General features: G+C 43.3%; 1 protein-coding gene across 1 annotated transcript; it reads left to right on the top strand.

Moving 5' to 3' along the window:
* Positions 1-15,114: 15,114 nt before the first annotated feature.
* LOC144326004 (taste receptor type 2 member 1-like) lies at positions 15,115-16,047 on the top strand. The gene has a single exon (XM_077921589.1). It carries the CDS (start codon positions 15,115-15,117, stop codon positions 16,045-16,047), a length of 933 nt encoding a protein of 310 aa, XP_077777715.1.
* The last annotated feature ends 712 nt before the right edge of the window (positions 16,048-16,759 follow it).

The raw sequence follows: 16,759 nt of genomic DNA, 5'->3' as shown, positions 1-16,759 counted from the left end.
TCTGGGTTAGCGGAGTCTGTAACCTGAAGGGTCTGTAACTTGAAGCGTCTGTAACCTGAAGGGTCTGTAACCTGAAACGTCTGTAACCTGAGGTACTACTGTACAGATATTGTACCTGAATACCAGGGACACGGGGGAACGTGCTCCACTCGCAGCTTGTCTCAGTAACTGGCTCTTGCAACAGTATGGATTGTGGGAGACACAGAGGCACTGAGTGCAAGAGTACTTCTCCTGCTGATAACCCTCCTACACCGCCATTAAGAAACAGGTTGTCCTGTTAATTAGAGCTTAATTTGGACTAATGTACATGATCGTGCAAGGGGAGATGGGATCATATACTGCGGAACTGAACCAGCTGCAAGGTCTTTAAGGTCTGAACTTGAGAGAAGACGTCATTCAGTACAAAAGGCAGTTCGGGGAGGGGAGCCTATGCCTTCTTTATATGAAGTTTTCTTCACTATGTTTATGATTTGGCAACCCTCCCTTGGATGCTAATACAGATTGTATATGTGCAAGTGAGGAGGGATGAAACTGGATTGTAGATATGAAATATAACATTAAATGGAACTGTGTGTAAAAAAAAAAAAAAAACCAGGAAAATGGAGGGAAGCTCTTTGTTGCAAGAGGTTTGTGATGGAAGCTTAGAGCTGACTCTTCCCCAACCTTTATTATTTACAGACTGAACTGAATAATGTTAAAAGGACTTGGAATTCATTTAACTGGAAGTACAACTGCTCCGTTATCTCCAGCTGGACGGAAGGATGAAAGGAATCTGCAAACTTGCCAAGGAACTGATAAGGTTCATTACTGGGACAGTGTGATTTTTGCATAGTTGCATAGTTGCACAACAACAACGAAGCATGGGACGGAACAATGGAGAAATTTCTGAAGCAACAATAGGATATTAGCTCCACCCAAGGCATGAGGGAGAACAGCAACAACCAGGAAAAGAGAGACATAACATTTTACAAGGACAGGAAGAAACATCACGGACAGAATAATTGTCACACACGGGAAGAACAAGTCAAAACAAAAAAATTCCTTCCAGTAGCACCTTAAAGACCAACTAAGTTAGTTCTTGGTATGAGCTTTCGTGTGCATGCACACTTCTTCAGATACACTTCAGATCCATGCCCCCGGGACGTGCGCCAAACACGCCCCCGCCTATTCTCTGGTCTGGGGGCTGCCACTCTTCCACCACGGCCTCCTCGTCCACCTCTCGGGTGTCTTTTTTCAGCTTGGGGCCTTGGCAAAAATCTCTGCAGAGGGAGCAATTTTGCTGGATCGATATAAAACTTTTGCAACTTTTTGAAGGAAGCAGCTTTCATGTTTTCCGACAATTTGACTGAAAAATAAAAGTCTCTGAGCTGCCCAAAGATTTCATCCACTTTCCCAATCTGTTCCTTATTTTCTAAATAGACGGGTGCATTGAAATAAGGTACTTTGCTCTCCTGAGTTACACATTTGCAAACAATGTCATCTTCACAGCGGTACATAAACTCTCCCAGGATGACTACACTTTCTGGAGGTCCTTGGTCATGTGATCTGTTTAAGCCTCCTTGTCCACCACCTCCATGGCAAAATCTACCTCTCCCACCACCCCATCCACCTCTATTGAAGCCCCCACCGCCACGATTGAAGCTTCCGCCACCTATAATGCAAACACATTATCCATCTATAAAACTTGGGGTGGGGTGGGGGGTTCTTGGAATCCAGCCACAAAATGAATAAAAACAATTTCCAAAAAATCCCCATATGCTTTATTGCCTTACCACCACTTCCCAGTTCAGAGAATTGGCTGGCCCAGCAAATATGTTCTATGGGTTGAAAAGCTGATTAACCAAGAAAGCCTTTGAATCAAGCATAATAATAATAATAATAATAATAATAATAATAATAATAATAATAATAATTTACACACCCAGCCACTCTGTGTTGCTTCCAACAAAATATTAAAAATACAATAAATCATCCAACATTTAAAATTTCCCTAAACAGCCTTCAGATGTCTTTTAAAAGTCATTTAATATTTTGTGGCAGCAATAAGAACTAGAGAAGGAAGGACTGTATTAAAGGATTTTGTGGGCCCATTCAAAGTGAGTCCCAGATGAGATGGGACGGGTGATGATGAGACAAATAACAGACACCACAACAGATATTTGGAATTGAAAATGGCCACAATTTTATTGATTACAGATGACGGTAAGTATTGGCGCAGGCACTGGATGTGTATCCTAAACCAGCCTTGTTTTCCAGAAGGGTGATGTTGAACAGGGTCATGGCTGGGTTAAGGGTCACCTCAAGATGCAGGTCCACAGTTGTGAACCCCCCAGGCCACCACTGGGAAGCTCTATGGCTCGTCTGCTCTGGACAGATTCTTCCGCCCAGACCCCTTTACTAGGGTACCTTGAATATCGTCCTCCTTGTAATGGGAGGAGGGAGATACACCATCTCACCACCCATCCAGGAATAGACTAAGAGTTCCACCCAAAGCCTTAACTGCCAAAGTTGTGACTATTGCTATAAGGAAGATAAAAACCTCCAGACAGGCCCAATTTTTTTTGCAGGCGCAATTCCTTCACAGCCCCTAATATGGTGACCAATGATCTCCACAGCAAGGTCTTTAAGACAAGCAACCTACAGAGCCAGAAGGCACAGCCCGTGTACAAGGTGGGCGGGCGGGTTGACCTGCTGCTGACTGCACTGCGGGTGTCCAGCTTAAATACCCCATTAGTGGACCAGAGTGAAGACTTGCTCCCTCCGGTTGGCTTCTGAAGCCCTGCCTCTCATGTTGCCCCCTCACTGGACAGTTTAAATCTTATATTTTGGCAGCGTATCCTGTCGTCCTCAGCGGCAGGCTGGCGCTTCAAGAAACAGCCAGCCACGAATACAGAGGGGCCACCTTCTGTGGGGTGTGAAACACAGAGCAGTCAAATACAACATTACTAGAGTGGACATGTTTAGACATGGGGAGGGATGTTTGTTCAGCTAGTAGATAGACTTACTGTTTCCTCCTGGGCTGGGACAAACTTCCTCTACATGTGGCCAGAGGTGGGCGTGACTTCACCTGTGCAAGTAACAAAAGTACAGGACTGGCCAGTACATCTCCCGCTACTCCATTTTGTTTTCATCGAAGAAGCATCAGCCTGAGATGCTCTCTTGGCTTCCAGCCAAGACAGGACAAAGGAACTATCGTCTTATGGGATAGATTCCAGGTGTATATATTTTGTAACTTAAGTCTGCCTTCTGAGATCCTTCTGTGAACAGAATGTGAGTAAACTATTTGATATACTTTTATACAAGACTGTGTCGTGTCTATTCTTCTTGAGGAGGGAATAAAGGGGAATTACCAGGAAACTTATTTTAGAAGCATATACAAGCCTGGCAAAGACATTATCCGCTGTGCATGTTTAAAAAGGGGGAATGTTACTCTGCTTAATTATAGAACTTGTTAACACAAGTTGGGAAGGGTATAATTGATCAATATATCCTCTCCTGCCTCCTTGAACATCCCCACACCTTCCCACCCCCCAAACCCATGCTAGAAGCCATGCTAGGTCACAACCATTAACCTCCCCAAGAAGGGTGTAAGTGATTTTTCTCCCCTATCCTGTCTCTCATGGTGCAGGCTACTGCCTGTGCTGTCATAGGTAACATGAAACTTCACATCCCTAGATGATGCTATAGGGCAAGGACCACCAAGGCCACCTTCTGGAATCCATACACCACCACCCCCAACAAAAATGGAACAAAACACAGTGCTCCCAAAGATGATATTTAGCACCTATGTGGATATTGCAACTATGACATCGGAACACCTGATATTGATTTAGTAATAGAATATTTCCAGGTGTTGTCTTGGTTGTCTTCAATCCTGCCCTGGTTATATTCTTATGGGGTTGAGGTTGTGCTAGATGATCTCCTTTGATTTTTAAGACTGGGATCTGCTAAACCAGTTGAAGCAGTTGGAATGCTGGATGTTGCTTTCATAGAAGTATCCCTTTTGTATACAGTTTGCAGGTAGGTAGCAGAGAATGATTAAGGAACGTGTAAATCAGGTCCTCCTCCCAGAGGGCACGTGTTGTGGTGAGATCATCAGGACTGACCTCACCGTTGTGGTTGGGAATGATTGGGCAGCCACAACGACCCAATTGGAAGTCCCAGGTTGCTAAGCAGATCTGGCCAATGGGATTTCTCTGAATTAACTGAGGACCTTTTATATACCGCTGCACATTGCATTGAGCTTCCTCTTATTCGCTTTGTGCACCGGACCTGAGATGGAGCTCAACGAGAGAGAGAGAGTGTCTTAAAAACTGGTTGAATATTTTCCTTTTATTACCCCCGTTCTTAGCTTAGAGGCTTTCTTTGCCCTTTCCCCCCTTTTCTGCCTCCCCCCCTTTAATCCTCTTTCTCCCCCCTTCCCCTTCCCCTTTCCCCTATTTCTTAATTCTCCCCCATTTTAGAGCCTCCCTGGGATCGCCTGTTGCCTTGCCCCTCCAATGCAGATTGCTCCTGTAACGGAGGTTTTTCTGTGGCTGGGAGCCCATTGTTTTAATTCCCCCTTTTAGGAAGGCTGCACCCAGCTCGTTTTCCTTGGCAACACGGGGTTTTTTGGGGGAGCTTTCCCTTCTCAGGAGGATTTGGCTGGCCTGATTGTTAATGGACGTTCTTCCTTAGCCCAGGGGCATTTTTCTGGGTGCATGCATTTATTTTACCTGTCCTCTAAGGAGGTGGGGGGTGCCTGTTTAGTGCCTTAACTTTAATTGGAATGCCTATTTCTTGCACAAAGCGGCAGATACCGTTTGTGGGAACCCCTGATTTTGGTGGGAGCACCATCTTGGATGGCTTGAGAGTGACAGACGCCATTTTGTGTGCTTCTAGTTTTGGTGCAAGCGCCATTTTGAATCCCCTTTAGGCAGCAGTCGCCATCTTGGGGCCTTGGAATTTTAGCTTCATTGCCTTACTACCAGCCCCTCCTCAATTGCTTAAGCTTAATGCCTCCTAAGCTTAATGCCACCTCCTGGCAAGTAGAAGGGGAAGAAATGGAAGTAGTGAGAGATTTTACTTTCTTGGGCTCCATGATCACGGCAGATGGTGACAGCAGTCACGAAATTAAAAGACGCCTGCTCCTTGGGAGAAAGGCGATGGCAAACTTAGACAGCATCTTAAAAAGCAGAGACATCACCTTGCCAACAAAGGTCCGTATAGTTAAAGCTATGGTTTTCCCAGTAGTGATGTATGGAAGTGAGAGCTGGACCATAAAGAAGGCTGATCACTGAAGAATTCATGCTTTTGAATTATGGTGCTGGAGGAGACTCTTGAGAGTACCATGGGCTGCAAAAAGATCAGACCTCTCCATTCTGAAGGAAATCAGCCCTGAGTGCTCACTGGAAGGACAGATCGTGAAGCTGAGGCTCCAATACTTTGGCCACCTCATGAGAAGAGAAGACTCCCTGGAAAAGACCCTGATGTTGGGAAAAATTGAGGGCACAAGCAGAAGGGGACGACAGAGGACGAGATGGTTGGGCGGTGTTCTCGAAGCTACAAACATGATTTTGACCAAACTGCGGGAGGCAGTGGAAGACAGGAGTGCCGGGCGTGCTCTGGTCCATGGGGTCTCGAAGAGTCGGACACGACTAAACGACTAAACAACAACAACAACAAAATGCCTCCTAAGAGGATTTCATCGTCCGTTGATGTTGCCTTGCCTCCTAAAAGAGCCATTAGAGGGCCTTCGCAATCATTGAGATCGGATCGGTCATCCTTACCACCTGGCCAGGCGTCTAGCCAACTGGAGTCCATTATGTCGGGCTTGGCTGGGGACCCTTGGGCCTTGTCATGTTTTTCTGCATAATTTGATGGCCTACTGCAGAGTTTTAGTTCTACTGGTGATTCTCACCCAGGGCCTTCCTCATCTACGGTCCTTGAAGCCCATGGTCCTTCTGATTCCAGTGAGGAAGGGGAGGGATTTCCACCATCCAGTGCTCTATTTAATGAGTCTCAATTTTCACGTATTCTTGTGCCTCCGCTTTATGTGGGCGCCGTAGGAGCCTGGATGTCCCCAGACAGCAGTGGGATGAGGGGTCTGAGTTGCCCTCCTGTATCTGTCCCCCGATCCACGTCGTCGGAGGCTGGGAATTCTGCTGGGCCAGGGCCAGTCAGTCACTCACGCTCTTATAGTTCTTTGCAAACGATGGCTGGATTTTCCGTCCAGGCACCCCCTCTGGCTTCATCTGAGGAAGACAGTTTGCCGATTTCTCAGTGGCCTTCCACTGCGGGGAAGCATCACCTGAGGAAGCATTCAAAAAAGTGTGCCAGGATTGATGGGGAATCAAGATGGGGAAACCTCTTTTTTCACAGGTTCATCTTCCTCGAGCGCTGAGGGGGAGAGGGAAGCCTCCATGAATTTCTCTTGGGGCTTTGGAAAGGCCCTTCCTGGCATCCCAAAATGGGCCTGGGACTGCAGGGCCAGTTCACGGGGCAACTCAGGAGTGCAAAGATGGTGCTCTGGTTGAGGATGTTAAAATCCCCACCAACTCTGCCAGCCTCATCGAACCAATGCCTAAACAAACCATTCACTTTCTGTAATCAATTAAGTTGTGGCCAAAATCATGCCAATAACCGAAAACTAAATTCCGTGTCATGCATAAATTTATTTATTGAGGCGGCTCCTGGGGGTCTTCACACGCAAATACTGTTCTGAAAAGAGGACGCTGCAGGCAAGGGATTTGTATATAGAACCATAGACTGACAGTTCCGAATCTGGCTGTCTATACGTTAGCATTCTCTCTGGTTAACGTGGTTTGAATCCCACAACCAAAGGTAGAGGCTGAGACATCTTCCCCAGCCGTTGGGTGCCCAAGGATGGTGGCCAGGCTGTGCCACACCGCAACAGATGCATCACAATTCAGGTGATGGAGCAGGTGCGGGGAGTGGGAGGGGAAAGTCATTTTGGACAACAACTGTAGTTCCCTGTTTAGGGAAGCTTTTAATATCTGACGGACTATGGTATTGTAAGATTTAGTTGGAAGCTGCCCAGAGTGGCTGGGGAAACCCAGCCAAATGGGTGGGGTATTATTATTATTATTATTATTATTATTATTATTATTATTAAACAATTTTTATATGCCTCCCATCTGACTGGGTTGCAAGATTTCTCTATAAAAGCAGAAAACCTGGATAAAGTATTTTAATTTCATTAACCATATATTATGTTGAATGTACACAATCAGCTTCGGGAGTTTTAATTCTTATAACTTCTGCCTTTTTATGGAATACCACTCTATTGGTCTACATAATGTAACATCCCACTTTAATTATCCAGCTAATAAGAACAAATACCCATTTGATAAAGACGTGTGTTTTCAAATTGATTAATAATAAAAATGGTAATACTGGTGGACAAAGATTAATCAAAATCAGCAAAGTGTGTGTGTGTGTGAAACCAGATTCAAATATGATAATCAGCATGTCTATGGAATTTGCACACATGACATCAGAAGAGGCAATATCGATTTAGTAATAGAATCCTTCCAGGGTTGATTTGCATCTGAACAGAATCAACAAATGAAAATAACTCCTCAGCTCTCTAAAACCTTTTCTGTCCTAGATAGAAGGCAGAAGTATTGTCCTCCACACAACTCAAATACATACAGTGCGGTGGCAGCAGCAGCAGATGGTGCAGATATTACACATTACAAGAGAGTTGACATTCTCCTTCACGCTCAGAAGGATGTCTACCTTACTTGAATTGTTTGGCTTCATTCTTCTGGTGGTTGTGACCCTCACAGGAATGGCGGGAAATGGATTTATTGCTATCGTTAACTGCGTTGACTGGTTTCGAAGCAGAAAACTATCCCCAGCTGACATGATCCTGAGTTGTCTTAGCTTGTTCAGATTTGCATTTCTTGTCATTGTGATACAGACTGCAATTATTATCCTCTTTTTCGAGGACACTTTTCAGAAGAGGGACCTAAGCATTGCATATGATGCCTTATGGCTATTTGTTAATACTGCTGAACTTTGTTTTGCTGCTTTGCTCAGTATTTTGTACTGTGTAAAAATTGCTAGCTTCTCCCACCCTCTCTTCCTGCAAATGAAGCGAAGATTCCCTGGGCTGGTGCCTTGGCTGCTTCTGGGGACAGTGGTCTACTCGGCACTTGCCACCATTATGGGAACAATGGACATGGCACTCATATCTGAATGTAGTTCATATGAATCACTTCTAAGCAATAACACTGACTCAGGAATGAAGACATCTGACTTTTGTAAATATTCCATCTTTCTTTATGTTGTTCCAGATTTATTTCCCTTCATGATATTTTTGTTCTCATCCATCTTACTACTAACTTCTCTGTGGAAGCACAAAAATCTTCTACGAAACACTGCAAAGGATGTCAGCACAGAAGCTCACCTGAATGCCATCAAAGCTCTGGCTTCTTTCTGCATTCTCTACGTATCTAGCTTTTTTGTGGAAATTTTGGATTCTGTCCTGTCCTGGATGGACACTGGGGACATTTGGGTAACAATATTTTTTTTTAATGTGATTGCTGCATATTCCTCTGGCCATGCCATTATCCTGATCTTCATTAATCCCAGACTAAAACAGGAATCAGTAAGGATTCTACATCAGCTAAAAAGCTACATGAAGACACCATCTTAAAGGCCATCAAGTCATCATGGAAGTGTCATCCTCTTTTGCAGGTACAAAACTTTCTGTCTGAGAACCGCCTAGAAAAAGTTCTCCTGCAAAAGACTGACCAACCACTGCAGAGTAGTTTGCATAGGATAATATTGTACAATACTGTCTGTCTGGGGTTTGCAGGTGCCCACATGCTCTGAGGACACAACTTAGGAGAGGTTCTCCTGCACAAAAATGCCCAGCTATCGCAAGGAGGGTTGCACAGGAGAACTTTCTGCTTAAAAATAGATTTAGAGATATGGTCAAACTTAAAATTTTCACTTATAGGTCGAACATCGGTGGTTAAGATGAATGTATTGCCGAAAATGTTGTTTTTGTTTCAAACTCTACCTATTATTGATAATGTTAAATATTTTAAAGACTGGCAGAAGGCCATGTCTAAATTTATCTGGCAAGGGGAAAAACCGAGAATCAAGTATAAATTGCTCACGGATATAAAAGAAAGAGGGGAATTTTCCTTGCCTGACTTGAAGATATATTTTGAAGCTGCGGCCTTCTGCTGAATCAAAGATTGGATCAATTTAGACAATGAAGATATTTTGGATTTAGAGGGATTAGGTTTAGTTGGCATGCATATCTCTGGTATGATAAAATAAAGGCCCATAGTGGTTTTAAGAATAATATAATTAGGAAAGTGCTTTATAATGTACGGATTAGGTATCAAGACCTTTTGGTAAGAAAAACACCCAAATGGATTTCACCAATGGAAGCGGAGACGCAAAAAAAGTTAAATATGGAAAATAAGTGGTTGAGATATTCAGATTTATTGTTAGAAGATGGTGAGGGTTTTAAATTAAAACCATTTGAACAAATTAAAGACAAAGTGAATTGGCTTCAATATTACCAAATTAATGAATTATTTAAGATAGACAAGAAAAAAGGTTTTGCAACGGGGAAAACAAAATTGGAAACGGAGTAGTTAGATACTAATGTTAAGAATATGTCTAAAATGTATAGTTTGTTATTGGAGTGGCACACAAAAGACGAACAAGTAAAGTCGGTTATGATTGATTGGGCACAAGATGTGGGACATAATATAATGATGGAGGACTGGGAGAGACTTTGGAAGAAAGGGGTTAAGTTTACTGCATATACTATGCTAAAGGAAAATATTATGAAAATGATGTATAGATGGTACTTAACCCCTGTTAAATTGGCAAAGATTTACCATAAGTGTGATAATCTATGTTGGAAATGCAAAGAAAAGGAAGGTACCTGGTCTTTATGTATATATTCTGTTAAGACTTTTTTCAATCTATTAGCCAAAATATTTGCAAATATTTTATAATCCACATTAAGTAATGAAATTGGTCTATAATTCCTTACATCCGATCTTTCTTGTTCAGATTTTGGTATCAAAGTTATATATGCATCTCTCCAGGTTTCAGGAGCCCTCTCCCCTCTCAATATCTTATTACATACCTCTGCTAATGGTTGAATTAACCAATCTTTAAAAGTTTTATAATTCTTGGCAGATAGTCCATCCGATCCCAGTGCTGTGGCACAGAGCCTAGGGCTTGCTGATCAGAAGGTGGCAGTTCGAATCCCTGCAACGGGGTGAGCTCCCATTGCTCTGCCCCAGCTCCTGCCAACCTAACAGTTCAAAAGAACACCAGTGCAAGTACATAAATAGGTACCTTCAATGTGGGGTTCCGCAGGGCTCAGTTCTATCCTCCATGTTGTTTGACATCTATATGAAACTGCTGGATGGGATTATCCGGAGGTTAGGAGTATACTGCTGATGACACTCAGCTCTGCTTCTCCTTCACATCTGCAGGTGAGGTGGTGGAAGTGCTGGACCAATGTCTTGCCTCAGTAATGGACTGGATGAGAGCCAACAAACTAAAGTTCAATCCAGATAAGACTGAGGCGCTGTTCATGGGTGCTTCCTCAGACAGGATGGTTGGGAGGTCGCCTGCTCTTGATGGGGTTACGCTGCCCCTAAAGGAGCAGGTTCGTAACTTGGGTGTACTCCTGGATCCTTTCCTGTCGCTTGAGGCGCAGGTGGCCTCAGTGGCCCAGAGTGCCTTCCATCAGCTTCGGCTGGTGGCCCAGCTACACCCCTATCTGGACAGGGATCACAAAATTATTGTTGTCTATGCTCTGGTAACCTCAAGGTTAGATTACTGCAATACGTTATACATAGGGCTGCCTCTGAAGACGGTTCGGAAACTTCAGCTGGTGCAGAACTCAGCGGCCAGATTCCTCACCGGAACTAGACGATTTGAGCATATTACACCGATCCTGGTCCAACTGCACTGGCTACCAATTAGTTTCCAGGCCCAATTCAAAGTGCTGGTTTTGACCTTAGGCTCAGGACCGCAATACTTTAAGAACCGTCTCTTCCCATGTGAAGCTACCCGGACCCTGAGGTCATCTTCTGAGGCCCTTCTTCTTGTGCCTCCTCCTCGAGGATGGTGGCAACACAAGAACAGGCCTTCTCTTCAGTGGCTCCCCGTCTGTGGAATGCCCTCCCCAGGGAAGTTCGCCTGGTGCCTTCACTATACATCTTTAGGCGCCAGGCAAAAACATTCCTCTTCAACCAGGCCTTTGCCTGACCTGACATCCTATGCCCTTTTTTAAATGCTGGCTCTTTCCTGGGGGGGAGATAGTAATCTGGTTTTGGTTTTGATTTTATGTAAGTGGTTTTTAATGAGAACCTCCCTGAGACCTTCAGGGATAGATATAGAAACAAAATAAATAATAATAATAATACCACTGTGGCGAGAAGGTAAATGGCATTTCCGTGTTCTCTGGTTTCCGTCAGGGTGTTCTGTTGTGCCAGAAGCGGTTTAGTCATGCTGGCCACATGACCCAGAAAGCTGTCTGTGGACAAATGCTGGCTCCCTCGGCCTGAAAGCGAGATGAGTGCTGCAACCCTATAGTGGCCTTTGACTGGACTTAACTGTCCATTGCTCCTTTACCTTTTACCTGCAGTGAGGTTTATACCTAACTACTTAAACCCTTCATGCCTCTGCTTCTTAATGGTGACAGAAGAGGGTACTTAAAAGAATACGGTACTTAAATTCTCTGTGAGTTATGGCAAGTGGAGAGTTAGCTAGTAACCAGCCTCTTGTAGTGTTTCTAAATTGATAGGAAGGATCACAGATTTAGAGTAGCTGATTTGCAATCCTGCTACCCAGTGATACATTTCTAACTGCCGCTTAGGTGGCTAAAGGCTGTTATTGGATTTTGCAAAGATGAAAGGGAGTCATCTGCCAACATACTCACTTTGTGTACCTCATCTTGCACAATGACACCCTCTGTAGAAGGCGTCTTTGTATAGTTGGATGCCTAGTACCTCCACGAACAATGCAAACAGCAATGGCAACAGAGGGCAGCCCTGCTGGGTGTCCCTTAAGAGGTTGATAACCTGAGTATGAAATCCATTGATTGCTTAAAGAGCTGCAAGAACAATGAATCAATTCTAATAAAAATTCTTCTATTGGCCTGCACAATTAAACACCTCACTTTATTTCTTTGTGCAATTAGAACCACGTCCCTCACAAACACAATAAATTTATGAAATCATTTGAGAGAAATCTCTGTTTATATATGGATTAAAAATAATCATACTGGTGAACAAATATTAATCAAGATAAACAAATCCTAAAAGGATCATGAATCACTGTTTCTTAAGCCAGATGCAAAGATGATATTTAGCACCACTGTCGAATTTGCAAAAATGACAGCAAAATATATGATATAGATTTAGTAATGGAATCTTTCCAGATGTGATTTGCATCTCAACAGAATCAACAAATGAAAATAGCTCGCTCCTCTCCCTGCAAGTTTCTCTATTCTGGAAAGAAGGCAGCAGTATTCTGCTCCCCACTGGTCATATAAAGAGCAGCATCAGCATCAGCCTGTGCTAATATTACACATTACACTGGAAGAAACGCTTCTATTTCATGCTCAGAAAGATGCCTACCTTATTTGAATTGTTTGGCTTCGTTCTTCTGGTGATTGCAACCCTCACAGGAATGGTGGGAAATGGATTCATTGCGATCGTTAACTACATTGACTGGCATAGAAGCCGAAAACTATCCCCGGTTGACATGATCCTGAGTTTGCTTGGCTTGTTCAGATTTCCATTTCATGCTGTTTTGATACAGATTGCAATTATAAACGTCTTTTTCGTGGACACCTATCAGAAAAGGAACGTATATATTGCATACAATTCCTTGTGGCTATTTCTTGATACGGCTAGCCTTTGGTTTGCCGCTTGGCTCAGTGTCTTGTACTGTGTAAAAATTGCTAACTTCTCCCACCCTCTCTTCCTGCAAATGAAGCGAAGATTCCCTGGGCTGGTGCCTTGGCTGCTTCTGGTGACTGTGGTCTTCTCTGCAATCACTACCACTGTGGCAATAACAGGCAGTATCATTGTGTCTAAATGTCATCCATTTGAATCACATCTAAACAATAACAATGATTCAGCAGTTAACACGACCAGTTCCTGTAAGTTTCTTAACCTACTATATTTCCCCCCGAATTTCCCTCCTTTCATGATATTTTTGTTCTCATCCATTTTATTACTAACTTCTCTGTGGAGGCACAAAAATCTTCTACGAAACAGTGCAAGGGATGTCAGCACAGAAGCTCACCTGAATGCCATCAAAGCCCTGGCTTCTTTCTCCGTTCTTTATGTAACTAACGTTTTTGTGGAAATCTTGTCAATAGTTTTGTTTTGGAAGGGCATTAACGACAAGGGGGTGCATTTAATTCTTTTTAATGTGATTGCCGCATATTCCTCTGGTCATGCCATTATCCTGATCTTCATGAATCCCAAACTGAAACAGGAATCAATCAAGATGCTACATCAACTAAAATACTGAACGAAATATTGAATAAATGAATGCACTATCATGTCAAAACTGAAAAGCAAGTGTTCTACCAAAGTAGGTTCCTTCTTAGTTCTGTGTTTCCTTTCAGATATCCATTTTAACTTCCTCCACATTATTACACACCTTTGTGAGGTGTCTGGTATATGGTTAATCAGAGTTCTGAAGATTTATTTTTTTCTTAATGGCTGAAAACCAAAGACGGGGGAACGGGCTAGTCATGGTACTTGGCTTGTCTTGGTACCTGGCTCTCACTCCAGCATGGATTGGGGGAGACACAGAGGCACTGAGTGCAAAAGCACTTCTCCTGCCGATAATCCTCCCATGCTGCCATTAAGAAACAGAGGTTATCCTGTTAATTAGAGCTTAATTTGGACTAATGTACATGATTTTGCTAGAAGAGATGAGATCATAAACTGGGGAACTGAACCAGCTGCAAGGTCTTTAAGGTCTGAACTTGAGAGAAGACATCATTCAGCACAAAAGGTGGTTTGGAGAGGGGAGCCTACGGCTTCTTTATATGAAGTTTTCTTCTCTACGTTTATGATTTGGCAACCCTCCCTTGAATGCTCATTCAGATTGTATATGTGCATGCCACTCTATTGGTCTGCATAATAGCTCTACGGGACCGCCTCTCCTGATATGTCCCACGGAGGACCTTACGGTCTTCAAATAAAAACATCTTGGAGATCCCAGGCCACAGAGAGGTTAGGCTGGCCTCGACTAGAGCCAGGGCTTTTTCAGCTGTGGCTCCGATCTGGTGGAACACTCTGACACAAGAGACTAGGGCGCTGCGGGACTTGACATCTTTCCACAGGGCCTGCAAGACAGAACTCCTCCACCAGGCCTTTGGCCAGGGCACAGCCTGACCCCCTTCTTTGGTAATCCTCACAGAACCCAATGGTTGCCATTAATTTGATTTTGAATTGATTTTAGAATGAATTGATTTTAGAATGCTGTGTTACTTTTACTGTTGTTAGCTGCCCTGAGCCCAGCTTCGGCTGGTGAGGGCAGGATATAAATAAAAAATATGATGATGATGATGATTATTATTATTATTATTATTATTATTATTATTATTGTTGTTGTTGTTATTTATTATCTAGCACCCCACTTCAATTACCCAACTAATTAGAACAAATACCCATTTGATAAAGACATATGTTTTCAAACTTAATAATAAGAATAATAGCAATGTTGGTGGACAAAGATGAATCAAAATAAACAAATCCTTTCTCTCTCTCTCTCTCTCTCTCTCTCTATATATATATATATCACTTTGTTAAGCCAGATTCAAATACAATAATCAAAATGTCTGTGGAATTTGCACACATGACATCAGAAGAGGCAATATCGATTTAGTAACAGAATCCTTCCATGGTTGATTTGCATCTGAACAGAATCAACAAATGAAAATAACTCCTCAGCTCTCTAAAACCTTTTCTGTTCTAGATAAAAGGCAGAGGTATTGTGCTCCACACAACTCATATGCATAAAGTGCGGTGGTGGCAGCAGATGGTGCAGATATTACACATTACAACAGAGTTGACATTCTCCTTCACGCTCAGAAAGATGTCTACTTTATCTGAATTGTTTGGCTTCATTCTTCTGGTGGTTGTGACCCTCACAGGATTGGCAGGAAATGGATTTATTGCTATCGTTAACTTCATTGACTGGTTTCGAAGCAGAAAACTATCCCCAGCTGACATGATCCTGAGTGGTCTTAGCTTGTTCAGATTTGCATTTCTTGTCATTGTGATACAGATTGCAATTCTTATCCTGTTTTTCAAGGACACTTTTCAGAATAGGGACCTAAGCACTTTATACAATGCCTCGTGGTTTTTTGTTAATACTACTGAACTTTGGTTTGCCGCTTGGCTCAGTGTCTTGTACTGTGTAAAAATTGCAAACTTCTCCGACCCTCTCTTCCTGCAAATGAAGCGGAGATTCCCTGGGCTGGTGCCTTGGCTGCTTCTGGGGACAGTGGTCTTCTCTGCAATCATTTCCACCATCAAGGCAATAATGGGCAGTAGACTCTTGTCTGAATGCAAGACAATTGAATCACTTCTAAGCAATAACACTGACTCAGGAATGAAGACATCTGACTTTTGTCAGTATTCCATCTTTCTATATGTTGCTCCAGATTTCTTTCCCTTCGTGATATTTTTCTCCTCATCCATCTTACTACTAACTTCTCTGTGGAGGCACAAAAATCTTCTACGAAACACTTCGAGGGATGTCAGCACAGAAGTTCACCTGAATGCCATCAAAGCTCTGGCTTCTTTCTGCATTCTCTACGGATCTAACTTTTTTGTGGGAATTTTGGAAGTTGTCCTGGCCTGGATGGACACTGTGGACCTTTGGGTAAAAATATTTTTTTATAATCTGATTGCTGCATGTTCCTCTGGCCATGCCATTATCCTGATCTTCATGAATCCCAAACAAAAAAAGGAATCGGTAAGGATTCTACATCAGCTAAAAAGCTGCATGAAGACACCATCTTAAAGGCCATCAAGACATTATAGAAGTGTCATCCTCTTTTGCAGATACAAAACCTTCTGTCTGAGAACCGCCTAGAAGAGGTTCTCCTGGAAAAGACTGACCAACCACTGCAGAGTGGTTTGCATAGAAGAATATTGTACAATATTGTCTGTCCCTGGGTTTGCAGGTGCCCACATGCTTTGAGGACACAGCTTAGGAGAAGTTCTCCTGAACAAGAGTGCCCAGGTATCGCAAGGAGGGTTGCACGGGAGAACTTTCTGTTGGGTATGCTCTCTAATTCTGTAGTAGTGTATTATTTGTTGTTGTTGTTTAGTTGTGTCCGACTCTTCGTGATCCCATAGACCAGGGCACGCCAGGCACTCCTGTCTTCCACTGCCTCCCGCAGTTTGGTCAAACTCATGCTGGTAGCTTCGAGAACACTATCCAACCATCTCGTCCTCTGTCGTCCCCTTCTCCTTCTGCCCTCCTTCTTTCCCAACATCAGGGTCTTTTCCAGGGAGTCTTCTCTTCTCATGAGGTGGCCAAAGTATTGGAGCCTCAGCTTCACAATCTGTCCTTCCAGTGGGCACTCAGGGCTAATTTCTTTCAGAATGGATCTTCTTGCAGTCCATGGGACTCTCAAGAGTCTCCTCCAGCACCATAATTCAGAAGCATCAATTCTTCGGCGATCAGCCTTCTTTATGGTCCAGCTCTCACTTCCATACATCACTACTGG

The sequence above is a fragment of the Podarcis muralis genome, chromosome 17, assembly GCF_964188315.1.
Source record: "Podarcis muralis chromosome 17, rPodMur119.hap1.1, whole genome shotgun sequence".
In the NCBI taxonomy this organism is placed as follows: Eukaryota; Metazoa; Chordata; class Lepidosauria; order Squamata; family Lacertidae; genus Podarcis; species Podarcis muralis.
The sequence above is the reverse complement of the archived record's forward strand: the minus strand, read 5'-3'. Positions and strand labels throughout refer to the sequence as shown.